General features: G+C 37.8%; 1 protein-coding gene across 5 annotated transcripts; it reads left to right on the top strand.

Annotated features, from left to right (window-relative positions):
- The first annotated feature begins 964 nt into the window (after positions 1–964).
- Positions 965–23,449, top strand: asb2a.1 (ankyrin repeat and SOCS box containing 2a, tandem duplicate 1). 5 transcript variants are annotated; one of them, XM_051876258.1, is made up of 12 exons: positions 974–1,123; positions 3,098–3,953; positions 13,619–13,895; positions 15,986–16,099; positions 17,456–17,625; positions 17,724–17,879; positions 18,230–18,475; positions 18,570–18,741; positions 18,911–18,952; positions 21,696–22,296; positions 22,395–22,548; positions 22,638–23,449. In XM_051876258.1, the coding sequence occupies exons 3-12, from the start codon at positions 13,627–13,629 to the stop codon at positions 22,781–22,783; spliced, it is 2,070 nt and encodes a 689-aa protein (XP_051732218.1). In that variant the 5' UTR covers positions 974–1,123; positions 3,098–3,953; positions 13,619–13,626; the 3' UTR covers positions 22,784–23,449. The 5 variants fall into 5 exon arrangements, with proteins under 5 accessions (XP_051732219.1, XP_051732216.1, XP_051732221.1 ...); XM_051876259.1 differs by lacking the exon at positions 3,098–3,953 and having other exon boundaries at positions 965–1,123; positions 21,735–22,296; XM_051876256.1 differs by lacking the exon at positions 3,098–3,953 and having other exon boundaries at positions 965–1,123.
- The last annotated feature ends 645 nt before the right edge of the window (positions 23,450–24,094 follow it).

The raw sequence follows: 24,094 nt of genomic DNA, 5'->3' as shown, positions 1-24,094 counted from the left end.
GTAACCTCTGTTCCCTGATGGAGGGAACGAGACGAGATGTCCCTCAAGTCACAATGCTGAATTACTCTGCTCCTTAGCACAAACCTGAATGAATGGATGCATGCCAGCTCCTTTTAAACCCATATGTGCAGGCTGAGTTGCACATGGAAATTCCACTTGCTAATTCTCATTGTATCAGAGGTGTTTGGGGCTTCCAAGTGCAACACATAGTGTCAGCATTCAACACCATGTCTTGTTCCCTCCATCAAGGAACAGAAGTTACAACAGTAACCAAGAAATTTCTAGCCCATGGAAGACCTTATAATGAGACAAGGGGACACATATGCAAAAGTGCAAATCTGCAGACTAACCAAGTGGATGTTAAACAATCTTCTTGCTTATTTGATAATTTTTGTCAAATTATTCATCCATTATCCAAAATGGCAACTATAAAGGGCTAATATTTACATTAGCCCAAACAAAACGTATAATGCGAGTTCATAACCTTGATTATGTCTACTTGACATTAACTAACAGCTTTACCTATAAATAAGAAATACGGTATTCACACAATGCTATTCAATGTCCTGTTTGTTTCGTAGCCTTGACACACTTGTAACCTAACACAGCAAAAACAGCCTAACAATTTAACCCAGTTAGACACTAAAGGCTTCACTAAACAAAGCCATTTTATGAAGTAGTTCAAGCATTATTTACAACTACATCATACAGTCTTAAATTACTAAGAAAAAAAATTGTTTTATTATCTTTATAAATTCACTTAAATTAAGAAAATCTTATACAGGGTATTTTCAGATAATATATTTCTGGAAGCACATTTCTGTTGTAGTCAGTGCACTAGAGCCCACAGACTTTTTCATACTCTGCTGTAGGTCTGCTACTTCTCAAGAACAGTATTAGCTAAGAGGTTGATAATCTTGGCATACAACATATCACGTGTCCTCTCCATAACTACTCTAAACAGTCGGTGTGGGGTGACAGTCAAAGGCCTCTCTCAGAGAGCTAAACAAGTCCCAGTGCAAGCGTCGAGTGTGCCACCAAACTCTGTGGAAAAACAACAACAAAAAAACTTTTCAGTTTGGAAATCTGACTGAGTTAAGGAAGGGGAAACATTTTTAAGGGGGTAAGTAGCTTATTTTTTGTTGTTTTGAATTGTGTTAGTGTTTTGAATGAAACATTTAGTATACAATGGTGCATTAATATTGTAAAAATGCCTATGCAGCAGTGCTGAGACGCTCTTAATTTGATTAAAATTATCTGATTTTTGTTTATTTTTTGCCATAATACTTAATGCACATTAACCTGGTATTTACATTTGTAATTGTACAGAGATTAGAATTAATGTATATACAACCTTTAAAGGGTTAGTTTACCCAAAAATGAAAATTCTGTCACCATTTGCTCACCCTCATGTCATTCCAAACCTGTACGACTTTCTTATTCTATAAAAGATGTTTTGAGAAATCTGTAAGTTTTTTTTTTTTTTTTTTTCCCATACAAAATGGAAGTCAAAACTATTTGTTTACCAGCATTCTTTAATATATATATATTTTTGTTGTTGTTGTTGTTGTTTTTTTGAAGAAGAAAGAAAGTCATACAGGTTTAACCCTCTGGTTTATTTATCTCATTTTAGACCCCTCCTTTTTTTAAAAAAAAAAAAAAAAAAAAAAAAATCACTACTTCATCAGAATGGTACTAAACTGTGCATTTTGTGACTGTGTGACCACAAAATAAATAAATAAATAAATAAAAATAAAAATAAAATTGTGTGAAAAAAAAAAAAAACACAGTTGTGTTGTTCGCGTTCAGAAATGAATGGGAACCGCTTTAGGAAATGAATGGGAAATATGAAAAAATAGAGCAATTTTATAGGATACTATCTACAAATCAGCCACAATACAGAAAAAGCACATAGCAATGAAGCTTTAACTGAATAATAATAACAATAATAAATCGTATTACTTCCACTGGGGAAAAAATCATCATAATTATTCCATAATTATGAATTAGTAATATAAAATTCTCTCAAAATACAAAATAAAAAATATTGAACAAATAAAAAAATAAAAATTACATTGATTTTACTGAAAATAATAATAAAAAATTCTCTTCATTTTTGGGTGAACTCTCCTTTCAAGGTTAAACAATTGGATATGCAAAAATATGACTTAAAAAAAAAAAAAAAAAAAAAAAAAAAATTATATATATATATATATATATATATATATCTCAATTCACTGTGACCAATTACCTTTCAGTTATTACATGCAATCACACTTTAAAATAGGCATAAAAAATACAAATAAAAAAAAAGTAGTATTTAAAATAAAATGTATATTTACAACAATTTTTTTTTTTTTTCATACATTAAATTTTTTGAATATATGACATTCATTTTAAAACCATTGAAAGTGTATCATGTCTTACACACATGTTGGGTTTTCATGTTTTCTGGGGACATTTCACAGACATAATGATTTTTATACTGTACAAATATTTAACAAAAAATACTGTTTATTATCTCCCCTAACCCTACCCCCTAAATATACCGATAAAAGAAATCGTTCTGAATTTGTACATTTTAGGAAAAAAAAAAAAAAAACATAATTTAGTTTGAATTTTAAGCTGTTTTCCTAAAGAGCTGGGAACTAAAAAAAAAAAAATAAAAAAAATGTCCCCACAAGGTCATTGATTTCTGGTATTGCCATCCTTGTCCCCACAATGTATGGATTACCAGGACTACACACACACAGCCAGAGATGGGTATAAATAAATAAAAATGTATTTAAAACAAAAATACAAAATAACTTAAGTGTAGTTTAAGTGTATCAATACATAAAATACATGTGAAATTGTCCATTCATTGAATTATCACTATTAGGGCTAAAATCTATCTGGACCTATTCTGAATGCAAAGAACATTTTGTTGTATACAACTGCTTAGAAACTTTTGTTTTCATTTCAGCACCTCTTACCTTCTCCTGCCCAGTAGGAAACAAGAAATTGCAAACAAACAAAAAATAAAATAAAATAAACCTTAAATGTCCCTACAAGGTCAAAGACTTCTGGTATTGCCATCCTTGTCCCCACAATGTAGGGTCTGGTCCGCTGGTCCTGGTGGCCGTGACGGAGCCATAACGAAGTGGAACCAGGATACCGGAGGGCTGAGGTGGCGCCAGAGAGACTAAGGGTCGAGGTGGAGCCAGAGGGAGGGCGGAGCCAGACGGAGCCATGGGGTGGAGAGACGAAGTGCAGCAGGCGGCTTGCAAGTCCGTGGCACAGGCTTGGCGACGTCTGCCCAAGGTGGAGCCGGAGTAATGAATGAGCCCAGTGGAGCCGTAAGTCCGATGGTCCCAGATGGAGCCGATGGAGGGAGGAGCCAAGGCAGAGGAGTCTGGACGACGGACTGAGGTGGAGTGACGGGATCAGCAGATGGATACCACTGTCCAGGAGGAGCTGGATACCAGAAGGCCCGGGGTGGATCCATGCCAAAGAGGGGAGGTTGAGGAGGACCTGAGGGGCTGATGGGAGAGAGCGGTGACTGGGCAGAGAAACTGGCTGAAGTTTGAAGAGAAGGTGGAAGGCTAAGAGGGATCATAGGAGACGCAGGAGACTTGAAGCGGGGACAAAAGAGACAAGGTAACATCTTCAAACAAATGAAATAGTTTAGAGGTCACCCCCAGTGGCGGGAGTGTGGGCAGGGCTCCTTTCCATCTCCTCAAACTCCACGATGACGGACTATGTTGCTGGCTCACACACTTGGTCAGACATCTTGTGAGGCTCAGGCTCGGGGGTGATGGCTTGCCCCACCCTATTCTCTGACATGGGCTTGTGCAGGCTGTGGATAACTGTCTGTGGTGGGTTCATGCAAACATTCCGTGCAGCAGGGTGATGGCAGGCTGGACTCTGGGTGTGGAGTGGGGCTGGTGATGTCCTCCTCAGCCTGGCAGATGGTAAGTGGCAATCCATTACATACCAGCACCCACTCCACAAATGCGCCAAAATTATCCCAGAATCGTCCACTGGGGCAAGTCCATAGTGACGGGAGGAAAAAAAAATGCAGCAAAAAATTCTTCTATTTTAGGTCCAGTCTTCTGTCATGTGTGGCTGTATAAGTAACGCATGAAGATGAAGAACTCACTGACAAAGTCTTTAATTCAATAATCCACAGAATACAGGGTAGAATAAAGTGTATATATACACACAGACTAAATGAGATAATTAATTGAACGACAGGTGAACAGAATAATTAATCAAGGGAACACACTAGAAAACTAGGTCACACAGACAAACAGAACTAAAACACAATGAAACTAAACTAGACAGAGCATACATGTTACATCAGTTGAAATGTATCAAAACAAATACCAAATATTGTGTGGACAAATGTATTTAAATACAAATACAGTATTTTGCATTTTGAAAATACACAAAATACATGTGAAATTGGCCATTCAGTGAATTATTACTATTAGTGCTGAAATCTGTCTGGACCTATTCTGAAAGCAAAAAACATTTTGTTGTGTACAACTGCTTAGAACGTTTTATTTTCATTTCACCACCTCTTACTTTCCCCTGCCCAGTAAAAAAAAAAAAAAAAAACACCACTTTTTCCCATCACCATCATTCACAACAATTATTCAGTAACTCAAAAACAATTATTTATTAAATGACTGATGACATGGTGATGTGCATGTGTGTTTCAGACATCTATTGATTCGATACCCTTTAGCACCACTGACATTTCAAAAACACTGATTTAAGGCATTGTGCGCACAAAATACCAAATAGCAGCCATTTCTATACTTATTTCAGCCTATTACTCGAGGTGAACACTACTAAATGAATCATGTGTAAAACTGTGGGAACTTTTCCTGCTATCTAGCAAGGAGAAGGGATGGGTGATATGACCAAAATCTATCATTACAATACGAGTAATTTTCACAATAACAATACATATCATAATATAGTCTTTTTTTGACAATAAGGTTGTTACGATACCAAAATTGCCAGTGGAATTTCACTATTCTCAATACCAGTTTTGAGTTTTTCAGGTAGTGTAAAATAAAACACTGCATAGTCTTCACTATATGAAATAAATACACGGATATTTATTAAAGCTACAAAAGTGATTAAGTCAAGAGCAGTGAGTAATTTTCTTTTTCTTTTGTCGTTTGATTAACATTAATAACAGACAGCAGCAGGTATATTAGGCTGCTGTCACTTTAAGAGCGAATGCACGGACCCAATATACTGATTGTCATGAGCTGGAAGGCGCATCCTCGCACTGTAAAAAGTCCAGTAGGGGAGAGAGGGTGGGAGCCCAGGAGGCTGATGAAGGGCTGGAGAAGAGGGTGGCCAAGGTGGTTTAGGTGGGACAGGAAGCCTCCTGGCTTGGCCACTATGGGCAGGGACGTAAAATTTCTTGGGGTGAGCTATGGGGTTGTGAATGGGAGCAAACTTTGGAGTGGGATTGTGGGCTGGAGCCATCACTGGACTCTGGTCAGGGGCTGGAGCCGATGTGTGTGTGGCCCAGACATACAAAAATGCTAGCGCCATTAGGGGCACTGCAATGCTCTCTGGGCAGAGCTCTGGGGCTGAGGCGTCCGACACTGTAGAGGACTCAGGGGCTGGCGATATGATGAATTTCTTCTTCCTCAGCATCCTCCTTTGGGCTGGCGTTAAAATGAGTGTGGAGATTTGAGCAGACTCTGGAACAGACTCAGGGGTTGGAGAGGACTCATGGGCTGGAGTGGGCTACACAGCGATTGGTCTGAAAAGTTAGAGAGGCACGGCAGTTGTTCAAATCTCAGGGTGTGGGCCTTGAGGAACTGCTGTTCCTGGTCAAGGCATAATAATTGGACTGCTGGTAGATCCATCTTCAGTTTTGGTCTAGCTTTCTGTCATGAGTGGTGGCTGTACTAAAGTGCACAACGAAGGAGATATAATCAGGAGACTTTTAAAAGAATAATCAAAACAATAAACAGCAGAAACTACGAGGAGAAACATACTACAATCACACTTGACGTAAACAAACATAGACAATGAGCAGACAGAAACTGAGGGCTTAAATACAACAGAGGAGCTGATGAGATAATTGACAAGATACACCTGAAACGAAGAACCTAATCAATTAGTAACCATGGACACAAACAGGTAGAGAACAGAGGAGAACTGAACTAATTAACATACTAGAAGCATAACTAAGAAACTCAGGCATGAACAGAAAAACATATCAAACATGTGACACTGATACACATTCTATTCTCCCAACTGTTTACTTTTACTCAAGACATAAACTTACTGTTTACATGAATACTCAGATTTTTACATTTTTTTGTTTGTTTTTGACCATTTAGCCGCACACAGAAAGCTGCCTGCCAGTGTGCGAATCCTGAATATGAGTTCTTTTTTGTGGCATATTGCACTTTGACTCTTTTTTTTTAACATCAAGAACATCCCGCTCTTTATTACTCATTGGTCCATGTCTCTTTATCACTGTAATGTGTCAATAACTGCTGCCAATGAAAAGCTGCATGTATATATTTGCAAACCATGATATATAAATATTGGATATAGAAAAACTTAAATTGATTCACATTTTTATATCACTGCCACAATATATATTGTCATATCACTCAGCAAGCAGTAATGCTTAAACATATTTGACTAGCTACAGTAGTTGATAAAACCAACAAATGATTAACTATCAAAACTGACTGGCTAATGCTATTTTTCCTCTTGCAACTGCTCTTCATTCATGTTAACTGAAGGCAAATCTTAATGATGTTCCACTTTAAACTTATTCAACAAATTGACTATGACATCTTCACCTTATCTTATTCTTTATTAATGCAGAAAATTCGCCCACCCGATGCTAGATGGAGTCGTACAGCTGCAGCTCACGTGAATGAAAGTTGGGGTTTGGGGGCCTGAACTAGTTCATACAGGAAATCAGCGGCCTAATAAAGAGCTTGACTGGCACAAAGTATTCTATTTTAAAAAATACAAAAATACTAAACAAATGTATTTACAGTAAATACAAATTACATTACATAGATTTTTTCAAAGGCTTTAAAATACAAAATAGTGTTTTGTATTTCAAATACATATTTTAAATACATATATCTGAAATACTGCCCATCCCTGCACACAACTGAAAAAAACAAACAAACAAGAAAAAAACACTTAAAAGCTTATAAATCTAAGTAATGTTTTTTGAAAATCTAAAAATGCAGAAAGTCATCTGTGATAGGTGTGTACTGTATAAAAATCATTATGTCTATGGAATGTCCGCATAAAACATGAAAACCCAATGTGTGTGAGTGTGTGTAAATGTTATTAACTGCTCTGAAACAGGTTGAAGATCCAAACGCAGCTTTAATAAGGAAAATCCACAATCATAATCCAAATAACAGGCAGAAGGACAAAACTACAGGGCAGACAATTCAGATAGCAACAAAGTCCAAGACAGGCAAACAGGGAAAACCAGGGAAAAAGGCAGAAGATCGAAACCATAAAGCCTGGGATACACTGCACTGGCTGTCCCAGAAGAAAGATTGCCATCGTGAAACAATTGTGGCGATTTCTGTGATCGTGGCTCTTAATCGGTGGTCCTATGTCGTACAGTGAGAGAGGTTCAAAGATGGCTGTTTTCCCGGTCTTGCGACCAAAGATAGCCTACGATCATTTTCTGACAGTGTCAGAAATTCAGCATGATCATCACACAGTGCTGCTATGACCGACGTCTACTGACCAGCCAATAAAAATGCAATATGAAATCAATGTGACATGGCGCTAAAACGTAAAACTGCTTACCTCAAGCTCTTTTCCCTTTTTCTTTCGCTGCTTCTTTTTTTTTTTCAGCACACATAAAAACTACAACTGCCAAAGTGTGATTCAACATGGTTTATTTGTTTACCACTAGCGCATGCCGATGATGTTTTATTCTTCTATAGAAACCTGCATCGTAGCCTACGAGTCAACAGGTGTCATCATCATACAGTCTACATGCATGTCGTACCCAAGTTTAATAGATCCATGTGTGATTTGTAATGACTTTATAGGATTGCTAAAATCGTGCAGTGTATCCTGGGCTTAACACGGGAACCAGGAAAAAGCACTTAGAAATGCAGTGTAACACAAACAAGACTTTGCAAAGAGTGAGTGAAAACACAGGGCTTATATAGGCAGAGCTTAACAGAACAATGGCACATAGCTGGAAGTAATCAAGCATAATGAGTCCATGCAATGGGTTATGGGAATTGAATTTCATGACCAGATAACAAAGGAAAGATCATGGGCACTCCAGCTAGTGTTTGTGACAGTAAACAACAATGCAATTGTATAGATATTTCATAAAACATTTAAAATATAAAAAAAATGGTAACACTTTACAATAAGGTTAATTTGTTAACATTATTTAATGCATTAGCTAACATGAACTAAGATTGAGCAATATATTTTTTAATTATTTATTAGGGCTGCCCTCAATTAAAGATTTTTTTTAGTCGACTAGTAATTGTTCATTTAAGCAATTAGCCGACTAGTCACACGTGTTATATAAATCATAATTATGAGCCTTTAATTGCCTATATAATACATAGCCTAATAATCAGCACTCAAGTGCACACATAAAGCTTGCCACAGCGCGCCGGCAAAAGTAATGATTATGAATGTGTCATGAAAAAACAGCAAGGAGACTGTCTAAACATTTTAATAATTTATTGATAATGTTTTCTGTGTTTTCGGCTGTAGAGATTAAAGGGTTAGTTCACCTAAAAATAAAAATTCTGTCATTAATTACTCACCCTCGTGCCGTTTTACACCCGTAAGACCTTCGTTGATCTTCGGAACACAAATTAAGATATTTTTGTTTAAATCCGATGGCTCCGTGAGGCCTCCATAGGGAGCAATGACATTTCCTCTCTCAAGATCCATTAATGTACTAAAAACATATTTAAATCAGTTCATGTGAGTACAGTGGTTCAATATTAATATTATAAAGCGACAAGAATATTTTTGGTGCGCCAAAAAAAACAAAATAACGACTTATTTAGTTATGGCCGATTTCAAAACACTGCTTCAGGAAGATTCGGAGCGTAATGAATCAGCGTGTCGAATCATGATTCGGATCGTGTGTCAAACCGCCAAACTGCTGAAATCACGTGACTTTGGCGCTCCGAACTGCGGATTCGACACGCTGATTCATTATGCTCAGAAGCTTCCTGAAGCAGTGTTTTGAAATCGGCCATCACTAAATAATTCGTTATTTTGTTTTTTTGGGCACACCAAAAATATTCTCGTCGCTTTATAATATTAATAATGAACCACTGTACTCACATGAACTGATTTAAATATGTTTTTAGTACCTTTATGGATCTTGAGAGAGGAAATGTCATTGCGCCCTATGTAGGCCTCACGGAGCCATCAGATTTAAACAAAAATATCTCGAAGATTAACGAAGGTCTTACGGGTCTGGAACGCCATGAGCGTGAGTAATAAATGACAGAATTTTCATTTTTGGATGAACTAACCCTTTAAGTCGACAATGTCATCTCCGCAGTAGTGGATGCACCTACATGCACGTTTTGGATTACATAATCTGAGAATATTTGTTTTCCACTTGGATTGGTTGGCAATCGCTTGACATTTCAAGTTTTCTATACATATATTTCTTATGTCTGTAATGCAAGTATACACCGAGTTTTGGCCTTTTTTTTTTTTTTTTGACGTGCTGAAGTTCACAGAGACTGAGACAGCAGAAAGCGCATCCTGTTGGTTTTCTTTATTTTACAAAGGCACAATGGTTTTTTTTTTGTTATTGTGAGTTTACACAAAAGCGATTGTTTTGAATGATATATTACTCTTATCTGTATGACCAAAAATGACAGAGTATTTTAAGTTGTTTGTGCTGTTCTCAGGAAAAAATGCTGGAGCCTCCATGTCTTGCAGGAAGCGTGCTAATATTTCAGCTTCCACACTCTGCACAAACACTAGGATATGCGCCTAACAATAGCATGCATTTATCTAGGTTAACGTTATAGAGCGAGCAGTCATGTAAAGTTGCGACTAACATGTTTCAAATGATGAGCCATATTTGAGGTTGATGGATAATAGGCGAACGTTTGGATTTCCTGCCTGACATACTGTAATTATCACAAGGACCCGCTGTTAACAATCTGTCCCTCACGGACTGTGTGACTTCGCCATAAGTTTTTATTTTCTGCAACTAACTGACTAATGCAAATTTTGGTTGACTAAGCCTCTTCTAGTTGAGTAAAGATTAGTTGAATATTAGGGGGCAGCCATATTATTTATTAATCATATTAACATTTGTTAGTAAAAATCTAATTCTGTCATGACAACTCTCAGAGTGTTTGGCATGGTAATGGCAAATATGACAATGCTGATATGTTTGGTGTTGGTGGAATAAATCTACTATGCTGCTGCTGTTGGTTATTGCTGCTGCAGAGCAAGTACAGGACTTGCTATTGCCAATACATACATGACACGCTGCTGTGAGCAAGTAAGACACGCTGCTGCTGTACAATATAGCATGCATGGATTATCCGTATAGCAGATCTATACATGTGGAACTTGGAAAGGTGAAGGGTTTCTGAAAGCACGCTACAACTGCTACAGCAAATTCTGACCAATTGCTACGATAGTAGGTGTTGGCAGTGTTACCGGTGTTCAACCGCAACACTGTCAAAGTCACTTGCCAACCCCCCTGTCAAAAGTAATAAAAATCATTTAGTTCAGACACTCCAACTAAAAACTGAATGCATCTGATAAATGCAGAGTGTGCCGAATGCCGATTCAAGCAATTAGTCCTTGTATCACAGCAACTACATAAATGCTTGCTGCTGTTGTATAAACAAGATAACATAAATGTTTCCTAACCATTTCATATGTACATACAGTCTAAAGAAAAATGTAACAGACAAACAATTTATTCCAAGCATGTTAAAAAGCAGTACCAACAAGTTGTTAATCGCTGAAAAATCGTATCCTGCTCAACATTCAAACACTTGGTCAGCATTTGCTGTAGCAGTTGTAGCATGCTTTCAGAAACCCTTCACCTTTCCCAGCTCCACATGTATAGATCTGCTACGGGTAATTCATGTATGCTATATTGCACAGCAGCAGTGTGTCGTGTATGTATTGGCAATAGCAAGTCCTGTACTTGCATAGTGGATGTTATCGAGCGCACTCATTCAATCCCACAATGCACTGCAATAATGAGTGTACAACCGATGCACGTTCATCCATAGTTGTATATGCGCTCAACGACTAGAGAATACCCATAATTGAATGAGGGCATTGGGGGTGATTCCGGACACAGGCCATGAAGCTGTGCATTCATTCAAACGCACAACCACCCGAAACACGTCTTGTCACACAGATGAAGCACATGAGAGCCAATAGCTGTGTCCCAATTCAGAGGCTGCATCCTTTTAAGCACTCAGACTTCAAAGGCCACGCCTTCAAAGTCCGTGAAGGTCTGCCTGAGTGTTGTTAAATGGGATCATCAAAGGACTGTTCTTGTCACCTAGCAACTCTGACAGCTGCCGTTGATGGACGGCAGTAACATTTGTACTGGACTTTTTATATTCAACTATCTAAAAACAAAACAGGGTTCAAAACCTGTTCACCTTGGTGTATTTATGTACATAATAAAGAGCATAAACTATATAAAATTGGTAATATATAAACTATATTATATCTTGGTCAACATTTGACCCGCTTTATATATATTTTTTATTTTTAAATTTGTAACATTACATACATTAGATTATTTAAATAAGTTGAAACACAATACTTTCATTTAAAAGTTTAATCTGGCAATTTCTCTCAAAAAAATCCTGTTGTCACTGCCTTGCAATGAATTCTAGGGTAGGGTAGGACGTGAATGATCCATCTGTTGTGACCTTCATTGCCCGTGAAATGAAGAACACATTTCAAGACGCATTTGAAGGAGCCTTCGAATTGGGACAGCCTGTCATGCCACGGTGATGCAATCTGCCTTCCATTTCAGCCTTCGAATTATGCAGCCTCTGAATTGGGACTCAGCTAATGAGCAATTCATATCACTGATGTAAAACCTTTGTCGTAACGCTCCCTGAGGGGGCAAATTTTTGAATTAGTGCTGGATTTGATTGTTATGATTGCTACTGAAGACAAAGATTATTGAATAAGTTTGCATCTGTTTGCAATCACATGGATTCAGATTTGGATTACAGCGCACAAATAAAATGTGGTGTATTTTATGGTCATTTGAGCCACAGCATATTCATAAAATTCATTATAAGTCCAACAGCAAACAAAATAAATATTGCATGACATTGCATTAATGGTTAATTGATTACAGAAATTGTAAGATTTTAAAGTGTCTTTGAGATCTTGGGATGAAATATTATAATTTTCAAATTAAGTAAATCAGTCATCTGCCTTAAACTGCATTTAATTATTCTGTTATTCAATTAAGCATTTAATTGTGAATTACTCTCAGTATGTTTGCTAAAATGTCTCAAAAAATAATCTTGGAATCCTTTAAAAATAATTTAAATTTAAAATGTGGCTTTATGGTCACAAGCCTGATTCCGGCCACATGATCACTGGACTGATCTGGGCCACACACCTCCCACCAACAATAGTCCCTAATGTTGTTTGCCGTCATCCATGTGTCATCATTGCCAGTCATGGCCCAGCTTTGGCTGACAGGACGCATACCACTGCCAAAAGGAGCAGTGCCAGCTTAAGGCCACATTCAGGCCAACACTGCTATGTGGGTGGATGATCTACTTACCTTTAGCCTACTAATAAGTTGACGATGAAAATATCCAACATTAGCATAAATCGCTGTTCGTCCTGTAGTTGTAAGATAGTATACAAGGCCAAAATCTAATTCTGCTTGCGTATACTTCCATATTGTAAATAAAGTGAATACATTTGTTTGCATATTGAATGATAAATGTTCACATTGCATGATTAACTCATTAGCCAACACATGACTCATCTGTCATCTCACTCAACTCAATTAAGCAAGATAGTATTTTTATTCTTGATGGCAACATCTGCATGCTGTTGCTGTTGATAATATTTGCTAACATTGTAATATGAATTTGCTATAGGCTACATGCTGCTGCTGCTGAACAAGTACTAAGAATTGCTGTAAACTGCTGTAAACTATGCGAATAAAAAAATCGAATGTCTATTTCAATTCAATGAGTAATAATGCACAGTGATATAGCATAAAAAGACCGATCACTTATCTTAGATATTGAATTTCAGAGAAATTTTGAAAGCGTGCTGCAACTGCTACAGCAAATGCTGTCCAAGTATTTGAAGGTTGAGCAGTAAGCTCATTGGCTACTGTACTGATGCAGCAGGGACCAATCAGCTGTGCCCTGCAGGGAAATGCTGTAGAAGTATTCCATTGTTAATGTTAACAAATGAAACCTTATTGTAAAGTGTTACCAAAAAAAAAAAAAAATCAAAAATCTGACAGTTTTAAATCAATTAGTTGTATCTCCTAATCAAGAAAGCACATGAAATTTGCAATAATACACATTAGTCCAGTTTCATTACATAATGAATGTTTTGGTTGTCTTAGGATCCATCATGGCAGCCGCCCATGTGTCCATGCCAGGTACCAGAGGAACCAACCTGGAATTTGCGGACTACAGTCTCTATAGCAACCTGTCTGATGATGAGCTCATGCAGCTGGCAATCGAGCGGAGCCTTGCTGATGGCCAGAGCTCTGGGCCGAGGTCAGAAAACTCTAACAATCCCGCTACTCTGAACACGCCAAGAGTACAACGCCAAGCTCCACCAATGCATCGTCCCCAGCAGCAACTAGAACCAGCTGCGTGTCCTGCCAATCCACCAAGGTACAGTGTGACGTGTTTCATTCAAGTTGAAATGAGGTACCATCATAAATCAACTGCGAGTATAAAAATAACCAGTGCTTAGTAAACTTTACTCACGCTGACCTTTAATGAGTAGGGGTGAGTGGGGCACAAACTAACGTGGGGTTAGTTGTAACACACATGATTTAAATACTTCCACATATGCTAGCATGAAGAAACTTAGCATATTTACTAGTTGCCATATCAACAATATATAGAGAAAAAATTGCGCCAAAATTCAGAAATCTTTGGGAGATATCACTGAACATTTAACAATAGCAAAAGTAAATTTCTTACTTAAGTAAATTTTTCATCTATATTTTTTGTATTTATTTAAAATTAGAAACAAATTAAAACAAATCTGATATTATTTTAATCTCCAATCTGTTATTTAGCAGTTTCGATAGCAGAAGATACTAACCAGGTTTAAATTCCAGTTGCACAGATAGGGTACGTTGTAACACTGTATTACAATGTGCCCCGCTATTAGAACCATGCTATTCTATACAGTTATAATTGGCATAATTAACTTTTATGAATTTCTGTTGAGAAAAAAAAAGTTAACGAAGACTAAGAGGAAGAACCTGAACATTTAGAAATTTCACATATGTGAAATTAAAGGGTTAGTTCACCCAAAAAGTTAATTACTCACCCTCATGTCGTTCCACACCCGTAAGACCTTCGTTCATCTTCGGAACACAAATTAAGATATTTTTGATGAAATCCGAGAGGTATATGACTCGTCTATAGACCCAAGGTCCAGAAAGGTACTAAAGACATTGTTAAAACAGTCAACGTGACTGCAGTGGTTCAACCTTAATTTTATGAAGTGACGAGAATACTTTTTGTGCGCAAAAACAAAACAAAAATAACGACTTTATTCAACAATCTCTTCTCTTCCCTGTCATTATCATTACGCAGTTGACGCAGTAAACACAGTGAAGGCTTCTGTGTTTACGTCCGAATGCCGACTCAGTATTGGCCAAAGCTGCACACGTGAGCAGCATGACGCATGCGTGTGATGCTGACGCAGAAGCCGGACAATAATGAGTCGGCATTCGGACGTAGAACCTGGAAGCGCTGGACGTAAACAACGTATGAGAATGACACGGAAGAGAAGATATTGTTGAATAAAGTCATTATTTTTGTTTTGTTTTTGCGCACAAAAAGTATTCTTGTCGCTTCATAAAATTAAGGTTGAACCACTGAAGTCACGTCGACAGTTTTAACGATGTCTTTAGTACCTTTCCGGTCCGGAAAGTGGTGATTATATTGCTGTCTATAGACGAGTCATAAAGCTCTCGGATTTCATCAAAAATATCTTAATTTGTGTTCCGAAGATGAATGAAGGTCTTACGGGTGTGGAACAACATGAGGGTGAGTAATAAATGACAAAATTTTCATTTTTGGGTGAACTAACCTGTTAATGTGGAAAAAAAGAAATACTCTGAACCCTAAGTAGATTTACACAAACTGAGAAAGTAAAAAAGCATTAGGTTGTGCCCCACTCTCCTCTACATAAGCTAATAGAATATCTGCACAGATTTTCAACATGTACATTTTCAAATTGGCATCAAGCTAAACTTTTTCTTTAAAATAGATATTTCAGTATGTGATTTATGCAATACAGGAACTTAACAGAGAGACATAAGATCAAAACATACCCATTAATATATTGCCTCATGAAATTTCTAGTCATGTTTTGATGATGCAGCTCATGGGAAGGGTCACAATATCACTTACAGATGCCTGTTGCATCTTTCCGATGGCTGACACAACTGCTTCACACCTGTTACTCTTCATTCAAAGGCCAACTTCATAAAGTTTACATGCCACCATGCATAAAAATAGACACTATCCTTTGCTGTGCCCCAGTACACTTGTTAGGATTCAACTCTAGGCTTCCAGTTGTGGATTTTGGTTTAATTTCAAAGATAACATGTAGGTAATTTAATTTGAAATTATGAAAGTTAAAATGATAAAAAAAAAATCATTAGAATTCTAAAACTGTTATGCAATAGGTAGCATTAAATTAACCCATCTGAATGCAATTTTTTTTTTTTCTCCAAAAGAGAAAATCCACAGGGTGTGTGTTCAGTGGGTCACTTTGTGACTGGTTCTGGCAAGCGAATGGTGGCATATCGAAGATATGATGGAACTATGCAAGTCGTACCTGAGCCTGAAGAGTGAGTGATCACCTAATTACTGTACCCACATGACAGTATGATCTCATTATTACGTTTGTAAGAAAAATGTGATTCTTTGTACGCTTTCATAGAAGCTGAAAAATATATTATAGCCTATAATAGGGCCTTTATTAGGTACACCTGTTCAACTGCTTGTTAATGCAAATATCTAATCAGCTAATCACATGGCAGCAACTCAATGCATTTAGGCATGTGGACATGGTCGAGATGATCTGCTGAAGTTCAAAATGAGCATCACAATGGGAAAGAAAGGTGATTTAAGTGACTTTGAACGTAGCGTGGTTGTTGGTGCCAGGCGGGCTGGTCTGAGTATTTTAGAAACTGCTGATCTACTGGGATTTTCACTCTAGGGTTTACAGAGAATGGTCAGAAAAAGAGAAAACATCCAGTGAGCGGCAGTTCTGTGGGCGAAAATGCCTTGTTGATGCCAGAGGCCAGACTGGTTCGAGCTGATAGAAAGGCAACAGTAACTAAAAAAAAAAACAAAAAAAAAAAAACACGTCATACCTTGAAGCAGATCGCCTTCAGCAGCAGCAGAAGACATTTTATATATATATATATATATATAATATTTATGACGTAAGATTTTACGTTTCTAGAGCTATGTATACGTAAATATTTATACTTTTTTACTTTTATGTTGTGGTCAGAATGTCCAAATTGTATGTTTCAGTGTACAGTATATCAAAATGTACACTATCATTCAAAAGTGTGGGGTCAGTATGATTATTTTTTGTTTGTTTTTGAAAGAAGTCTCTTATGCTCACTGAGGCTGCATTTATTTGATCAAACATACTGTAAAAACAGTAGGGAATTCAGGGTGAGTGGGACACGTTTTGCCAATCAACCTGATAAATATTATTACAATGTAAAATAACTGTTTTCTATCTTAATATATTTTAAAATGTGATTTATTCCTCTGATGGAATATAGCTGAATTTTCAGCAGTCATCACTCCTGTCTTCAGTGTCACATGATCCTTCAGAAATCATTCTAATTTGCTGATTTGGTGATCATATAACATTTCTTATTATTATCAATGTTGAAAACAGTAATATTTTTGTGGAAACTGGGATTCATTTTTTTCAGGATTCTTTTATGAATAAAAAGTTCTATAAGAACATAATTTATTAGAAATAGGGATCTTTTGTTTTAAACATTAAAAAACTTTTACTGACTCCAGACTTGTAAACGGTATAATTAATGAGATCAGGCTGCACATGGAACATTTGATATGTTATATGCATTTTAATATTTACATAAGCAAGAGCCATAATGAATATCACCTCACCTGCAACACTTCATGCATCAAAATAAAAGCGGTGTCTTCTCTAGGGAGATTGCGCCTATTGTTAAGGCCATTTTGGACGGTGATGTAGGAACAGTGAGACTATTGGTTAAGCAACCTGGTTGCAATGTTCTTGCACCAAATAAAGATGGATGGATTCCTTTGCACGAGGCGGCATATTATGGACAAGATCAATGCATTAAGATTCTCCTGAGAGGTAGAGTGTACTCATTTGAAAATTACTCAATGTAACTTTTTTTTTTAGCTGAGCTCTAACAGATTGTTCTGGTTTTATCATGAACACTATTCTCACAGCTCAACCTGGAATGGTTAACCAGCGCACTTTAAAAGGGAAGACTGCTTTAATGTTCGCTGTGGCCAGGGATCACCTTGCATGTGTAGAGAGTCTTCTGGAGAATGGGGCTGATCCTGATATTTCCAATATGGAGAGGGAGACTCCCCTTTACAAAGGTATCCATCCATGCATGCATCCATCCATCCATCATCCATGCATCCATCCATCCATCCATCATTCCATACATCCATCAATCCATCCATCATTCCATGCATCCATCCATCCATCCAAATTTCACGTTTTTTCCTCCCCCAAACATTCAGTTTATCTTGATGTTGAGATATATATATATATATTAAAAATAGTTATTTGAATTCTTGTTCATTCTAGTTCCTTACATTCAGATTACTTTTATTTAAAAGCCTGGCTTACAAGCCCAGATCCACAAAAAGATCTTTTGTTTTTCCATTTAATATGACCTTCAGTGGTGTGATGGAAATTGTATAATTTCTATACATATCTGTAGCTTGTGAGAAGGAGAACCCAGCAATGGTTGCCATGTTACTGAATTATGGCGCCTCTGTGAATAAGAACTGTATTCAAGGCTGGACCGCTCTCCATGAGAGTGTGTGCAGGAACAATGTGGAAATCTGTGAGATGCTGGTAAAAGCTGGAGCCAAAGTCAACATGCCCAACATGTACGGAATTACTCCTATCTTTGTCGCCGCCCAAAGTGGAAAAGTGGATGCACTTCGCATGCTTTTAAAAAATGGTAATATATTTCACTGTTTGTCATTTTCCTTTCTGTTTCATTGTTGCTTTGTGATATAATGCATCTCAAATGTAATGCATCTTACCTCAATCAGGTGCAGATCTCAACAGCCAGGCCACAGATGGAGCCACAGCGCTGTATGAAGCCTGTAAAAATGGTCATGATGACATTGTAGAGTTCCTTCTATCTCAAAATGCAGACGCCAACAAGCCGGGCAAAACAGGACTGATGCCAATCCATATTGCTGCCCAGCGTGGCAATGATGGGTATGAATTAAGAATTCACTTAATAAGGAATTAGTACGAATGAATGAATTTGCTTTGGAAGGAATGTTCTTAGGTCACAGTTTATCTAAACAACTTATTTGTATGCGAAGGGCATTGGTTCTTTAAAGTTTAGGTTTAGTACATCTCATGATCTTGCATTAATTTTCAGCAAAGACTTCGGGCGTACCCACAAAAATACCAGGGAAACTAAGTAAGTCTCAATGGGTTCTTTACAGCAATGCTGTGGCAAAAGGGTGCTAATCCTGTAACCTATAAGCTGTAAACTCAAGCTAACTCAAGTAGGAACAAATGGTTTTATTTGCAAAATACCATTTAAGATAAGTGCTCTTTCTTCTGACATGCATGTCATGTCTTGTTAACTCTAGTTTATTGTGTGTAGGGTCTTTTTCTCGCCTAACAGTTAAACTAATCATCTCATAGCATAATTCATGAGAGCATGAGATGTTTAGGGATGGGAATCGTAAAGAATTTAATGATCCTGGGTTCTGGTTCCTCTTAACTATTTCAATTCCTTAAAAACTCCATTAACAAATATTTTAGTATTTATAAGATATATATATATGAAAAAATAAATAAATTTTCCTGTCAAATGATTATATAATTTTCATAATAAATAAATGTAAAACAATTCTTGCAGAAGGTGTTTACTTGTTATAGCTTTTAATACTACTGACAAAACGCATAATGTTTATTATCTTTAACTACATACAACCAGTCAATTACTACACTCTTTTACAGTTGTAAGCTGTATTTCATTCATTAAAAAAAAACAACAACTCAGAGTCATTTCATCGGGAATCAGACTACATTGGCTACGCTGTATATTTTTGATTCATAAGAGTCATTCGTTTAGGAATTGGACTACACTGCGCTCTATGTTTTTGATTCTCTAGAAAGAATTTTGTTGTTTTTCCAGCGCAAGCGCAGTTGGTGCTTTTGTAGCCTAGTGACAAGTACGCGCGGTCACAAAAAATGGGAGGTACGCAGATGTCCGCAAAGAGCCTCTGCATACACCCTCCAATTATGATTTTTACGTCACGCGGACCCTCACGCACACGGAAAGTATAACACTAGCTTTAGCCATTCACACACAGAATGCGCTTATGCATTTCCACTGAATTGCTTTTCTTTTCATGTAAACATGCACTAGACTGACGTCTTTGACCGTTGTACTTGTGCATAGTCTTGTGTCTTTTGCAGTGTCTAGTGTGAGACATGCATTTTGACAGGCAAGTCGCCATGAAATGGATGTTGCGATAATCTATTTTTCCATTTTGTGATGTATATCCGAGTGAAATAACTTCTTGAACTTGGTTTTGTTTATTGGGAATTGATTAAATCGTTGGATCGTTGTGGTTTACTATTGCTGTGATCTCATTGTCAGAGTCACGGTCACAGTCTGTGTGTTCATTTTTGGCATGTTTTTTGTGTTTCTGTCTCTGGCCTGGTTGGCTGTCAGTGTTGCTGGACAACTCATTGCGCTGACGATCTAATCAGGCCAACTACACCTGGTACTCATTTCGTTCGCCCCAAATATCTACCCTTGTGTTTGCAGTCATTTTTTGTCAGATCGTTGTTGCGCATGTCCAGGCGTTTGTTTTGTTCATTATTCTCAGTTCTGTTCCTGTTACCTATTGTCATCGCTGTTTCTGGATTTCTCTTTGACTCTACTGGTCGGCAGTCTACCTCTCCAGACCATTGCAGTTTGATCCACGGATTGTGGATGCTTAATAAACACCCTATTTGACTGCATTCGCTACTGGATCCAGCGGTTATTTCCCCTGAAATAACAATCTGACCAAAATGGATCCAGTGAGTGCTTCCGAGCTGAGAGACATTTTGGCCAGCAACAACGCTTGGAAGGCCAAGAGGAACAGATCATGGCGACAAGTCGAGTGATTCGGGCTTTGGTATCGCAGGTCGCAGAGTGGTCTGCCCAGTTCCAGCAACTGAAGGCCGAGGCAGCTTACCCGCCAACTGCGCCTAACCCACCATCAGTTCTCCCCATCAGAGATCTTACTCGTCCATTTCTGGCATTTTTGCCATTTCTGGCTCTCTGTTTTTATTCTCCAGCCATCTGCCTTCCTGTCAGAGGGATCTAAAGTGGCTTTGGTGACCACATTGCTGACTGGCCCAGCAGCTCAATGGGGAACGGCAGTGTGGGAACAGAAACATCAGTGCTGCTTCTCGTTCCAGTCCTTCGCGGATGAGCTGAAGAAGGTGTTTGACTGGGCTGTCTCTGGCAGAGAAGCGGCATGGGTGTTGGCAGAGGTGCGACAAGGTAATTGATCTGTGCCGGATTACTCCATTGAGTTTCGCAAACTAGCTTCTGAATGCAACTGGAATGAGGAGGCGCAGTGGGACATGTTCCTGCATGGGTTGGCTGACAGTATACAGAATGAAATCTACGCTCTGGAATTACCATCTGCCTTGGATGATCTGATTGATCTAGCGATCAGAGTTGTCCTGTCCTCGTGCCAGTAGACACGTCACCAGAAAACACAAGAGATACCGTTGCAAGAGGGAGCAGAAGTTATTTTGATTAAAAATATGCACGGATAAATCATTTATAACAAATAGAAATTGTTCATTTTGATTTCATGGTGACTTTAAGTTGAATTTCTAAACTTGAACTCGAACGCTGTGTTTTTAGAACGTTCAAGACACTTTAAAAGATGCAAGACGGGAGCACAACAGTCAAACGGTCCATTTTTTTTTTACATAAATTCTCGGTTCCCAACCCTAGAACTGTTTCTCTAAAATATCATTATTGCTAATCACTATACATACAAGCTTTTTAGAAAGGTTTACATGTATTATTATCTTAATATAAAATCTTCTTATGAAATAATTTTTCCATTTTATTATGGTCATTTCACCCTAATGTTGTCAAATTCTAACATGATGTCCAATTGTCTTTTGGTGCACACTAGCAAGGTAAGACTCAAGAACACAAAACTTCTCATTTTCAGCATTGTATCCATGCTGATCCGAGCCACAAGTAAGGCCAGAGTCAGACGTTCAGGTATCAGCCCTCTCCATTTAGCAGCGGAGCGCAACAGAAATGATATTCTCGAGTTACTGATCGAGGCTGGCTTTGATGTCAATGCCACACTGTCTGATGATCGTTCTATGATGTATGAAGATCGACGCAGCACAGCTCTCTACTTTGCGGTCATAAACAACAACATCGATGCTACCACCATGCTCCTGGAGGCTGGTGCTAACCCAAACCTGGACACGTTCAAACCGCTCCTGGTGGCCCTGAGGCAGGGTTGCATACAGACAGTGACTATGCTGGTGAAACATGGTGCTGATGTCAATGCCTACATCCCAACTCACCCAACTGCCTTTCCAGCTGCTGTTATGTTCTGTTTGAAGAATCTGTCCTTACTGAAGTATCTGATGGATAATGGCTGTGATGCCTTGTCATGTTTTAATTGTGTTTATGGCAGAAATCCTCATCCTCCTATAAAGATTAGGCGTAATCTAAGATATGATTCAGAAGAAACTATGGAAAAGACCTGTGTTCAGGTGAATGGCCTGAAGCCAATACATAAATTATAATTGTGTTTTATTCTGAGTTGTGTATAGTACCACATTTTACACACTTTTTTTTTTTTTTTTACTAGTTCTGCGAGTTGATCTCCACCGAAACCTACTCCCACTGGGCAGGACCGATTATAGACGTGCTGCTTGACTATGTTGGGCACGTGAAACTCTGTGCACGCCTCATTGAACATCTGGACAGTTATTACGAGTGGCAATGCATCAAAGAGAAATCAAGTACGCTAACCCATATCTTTTGCTTAAATTATTAATTTATGCAAATGACTTCAGTCACCTGTGTATTCATTTGCTGGTTCTGATTGCAGCGCCTCCACGCCCACTCATGCAGCTCTGCAGACTGGAAATCCGCAAACTGCTCGGGATCAACAGACTGAAGAAAATTTGCAAGCTTCCAGTTCCTCCAAGGTTGATCAAATTCCTAAATCATCAAGAACGAGAGATAGACTTTTAAGCCTGCCAGAGTGTTGTAGTTAGTACAGAGAGAACAATGACATTAGAAAATCATATACTTCTGTTTGAAGAACTTGCACTAAGCTAAAATTCTAGAATAAATATTGTTTACGTTCTGAATCAATTTTTGCACAAATGTAACAAACAAATGTGCTGCTTAATAGTGTAAAAAGCCATAAATGTTTATATGTAATTATCAGACATAAACAGAATTTAGAGAACATGTATTAAATAGATTTAGTGGGTACATAGTATTATATTTTGTCTGTAGCCTATGCTTAAAAAAAAGTTATAAGGGGTGTTATTGGCACCAAAAATGACAGAGGGTGACAGAAAATATTTTTACTTATTGCAGTGTAGTAGAAATATATAGAACGTATTAAGAAGTATACTTGATGTTTATGTGTATAGTTTTGTATTTTTACTTTTGACTGGTTTTCTTAGTCAGGTGTACATTTCTAGGATTTTGAGGTTTTACTTGCTTGCAAAGCGAACCAATACTCAGAAATGCATCACATTCTTCGAACTTTAAATGCTATATAAATTTTAAATGGCATAAATTTCCCCGATTTAGTCAGTGCTTTATAAGTTACCTGTGACAATGCATATGTTTGAACAACTTCCAATCATATGACTCTTATCTACCAATAAAGTGTTGTTAACTAATGATAGCATTTGAACTTTGATTTTTCTCTGCCTAGGGGCAAAATATGGATTTGGATATCTAGTATTTTTTGGTCTTCGCAAGCTGCTATTGTGAATGTGCCGCTGAGGCATCATAAAAAGAGTGTACTGCTGCAGCCACTGATTATAATTGTTCATACAAAGCATCACTGAAATATTTACATTTTTTGTTTATTTAAATTAAATGTTATGATCTGATCTGTTCTGATATGCTACATTTTTCAATGTTTCAATTGCATTACGAAGTGAAATTGCAGGTGTTTTATAATTGGGGAGCACCAGAGTGACCAAAAAAGTTTGAGAACCAAATAAATTCCAGCACAGCACAACAACCCATAATGAAAAGACCCTTCACAAAAGATTAGATAATGCTTTGCAATGAACAATGGCCACGTTCACACAGCAGCAAAATACGGTTGTCAGTCCTGTATTTGAGTCCTTACATTCACACACAGTATAACTTACAGTTATTTACGGGAGTGACAACCGCATTCTATAACAGAACTCACACCCGTAAATTTTCAGGACTCACAACCGTATTCTCCGTATTTCAGGACTCACAACCGTATTCTCGGAATATTCGCGCTGTATGAACGGAACAGGACCGGACGGAACAGTTGTCTGTCAC

The sequence above is a fragment of the Ctenopharyngodon idella genome, chromosome 20 (assembly GCF_019924925.1).
Source record: "Ctenopharyngodon idella isolate HZGC_01 chromosome 20, HZGC01, whole genome shotgun sequence".
Classification (NCBI taxonomy): domain Eukaryota; kingdom Metazoa; phylum Chordata; class Actinopteri; order Cypriniformes; family Xenocyprididae; genus Ctenopharyngodon; species Ctenopharyngodon idella.
The sequence above is the reverse complement of the archived record's forward strand: the minus strand, read 5'-3'. Positions and strand labels throughout refer to the sequence as shown.

Bases quoted from the DNA above. Each gene is read 5' to 3' on its own strand.
- asb2a.1 (XM_051876256.1), top strand. From the start codon at position 13,627: ATGGCAGCCGCCCATGTGTCCATGCCAGGTACCAGAGGAACCAACCTG. The intron at 18,742-18,910 runs GTATGAATTAAG...ATTAATTTTCAG, and splicing joins GCCCAGCGTGGCAATGATGG to CAAAGACTTCGGGCGTACCC. The intron at 22,549-22,637 runs GTACGCTAACCC...TTCTGATTGCAG, and splicing joins ATGCATCAAAGAGAAATCAA to CGCCTCCACGCCCACTCATG.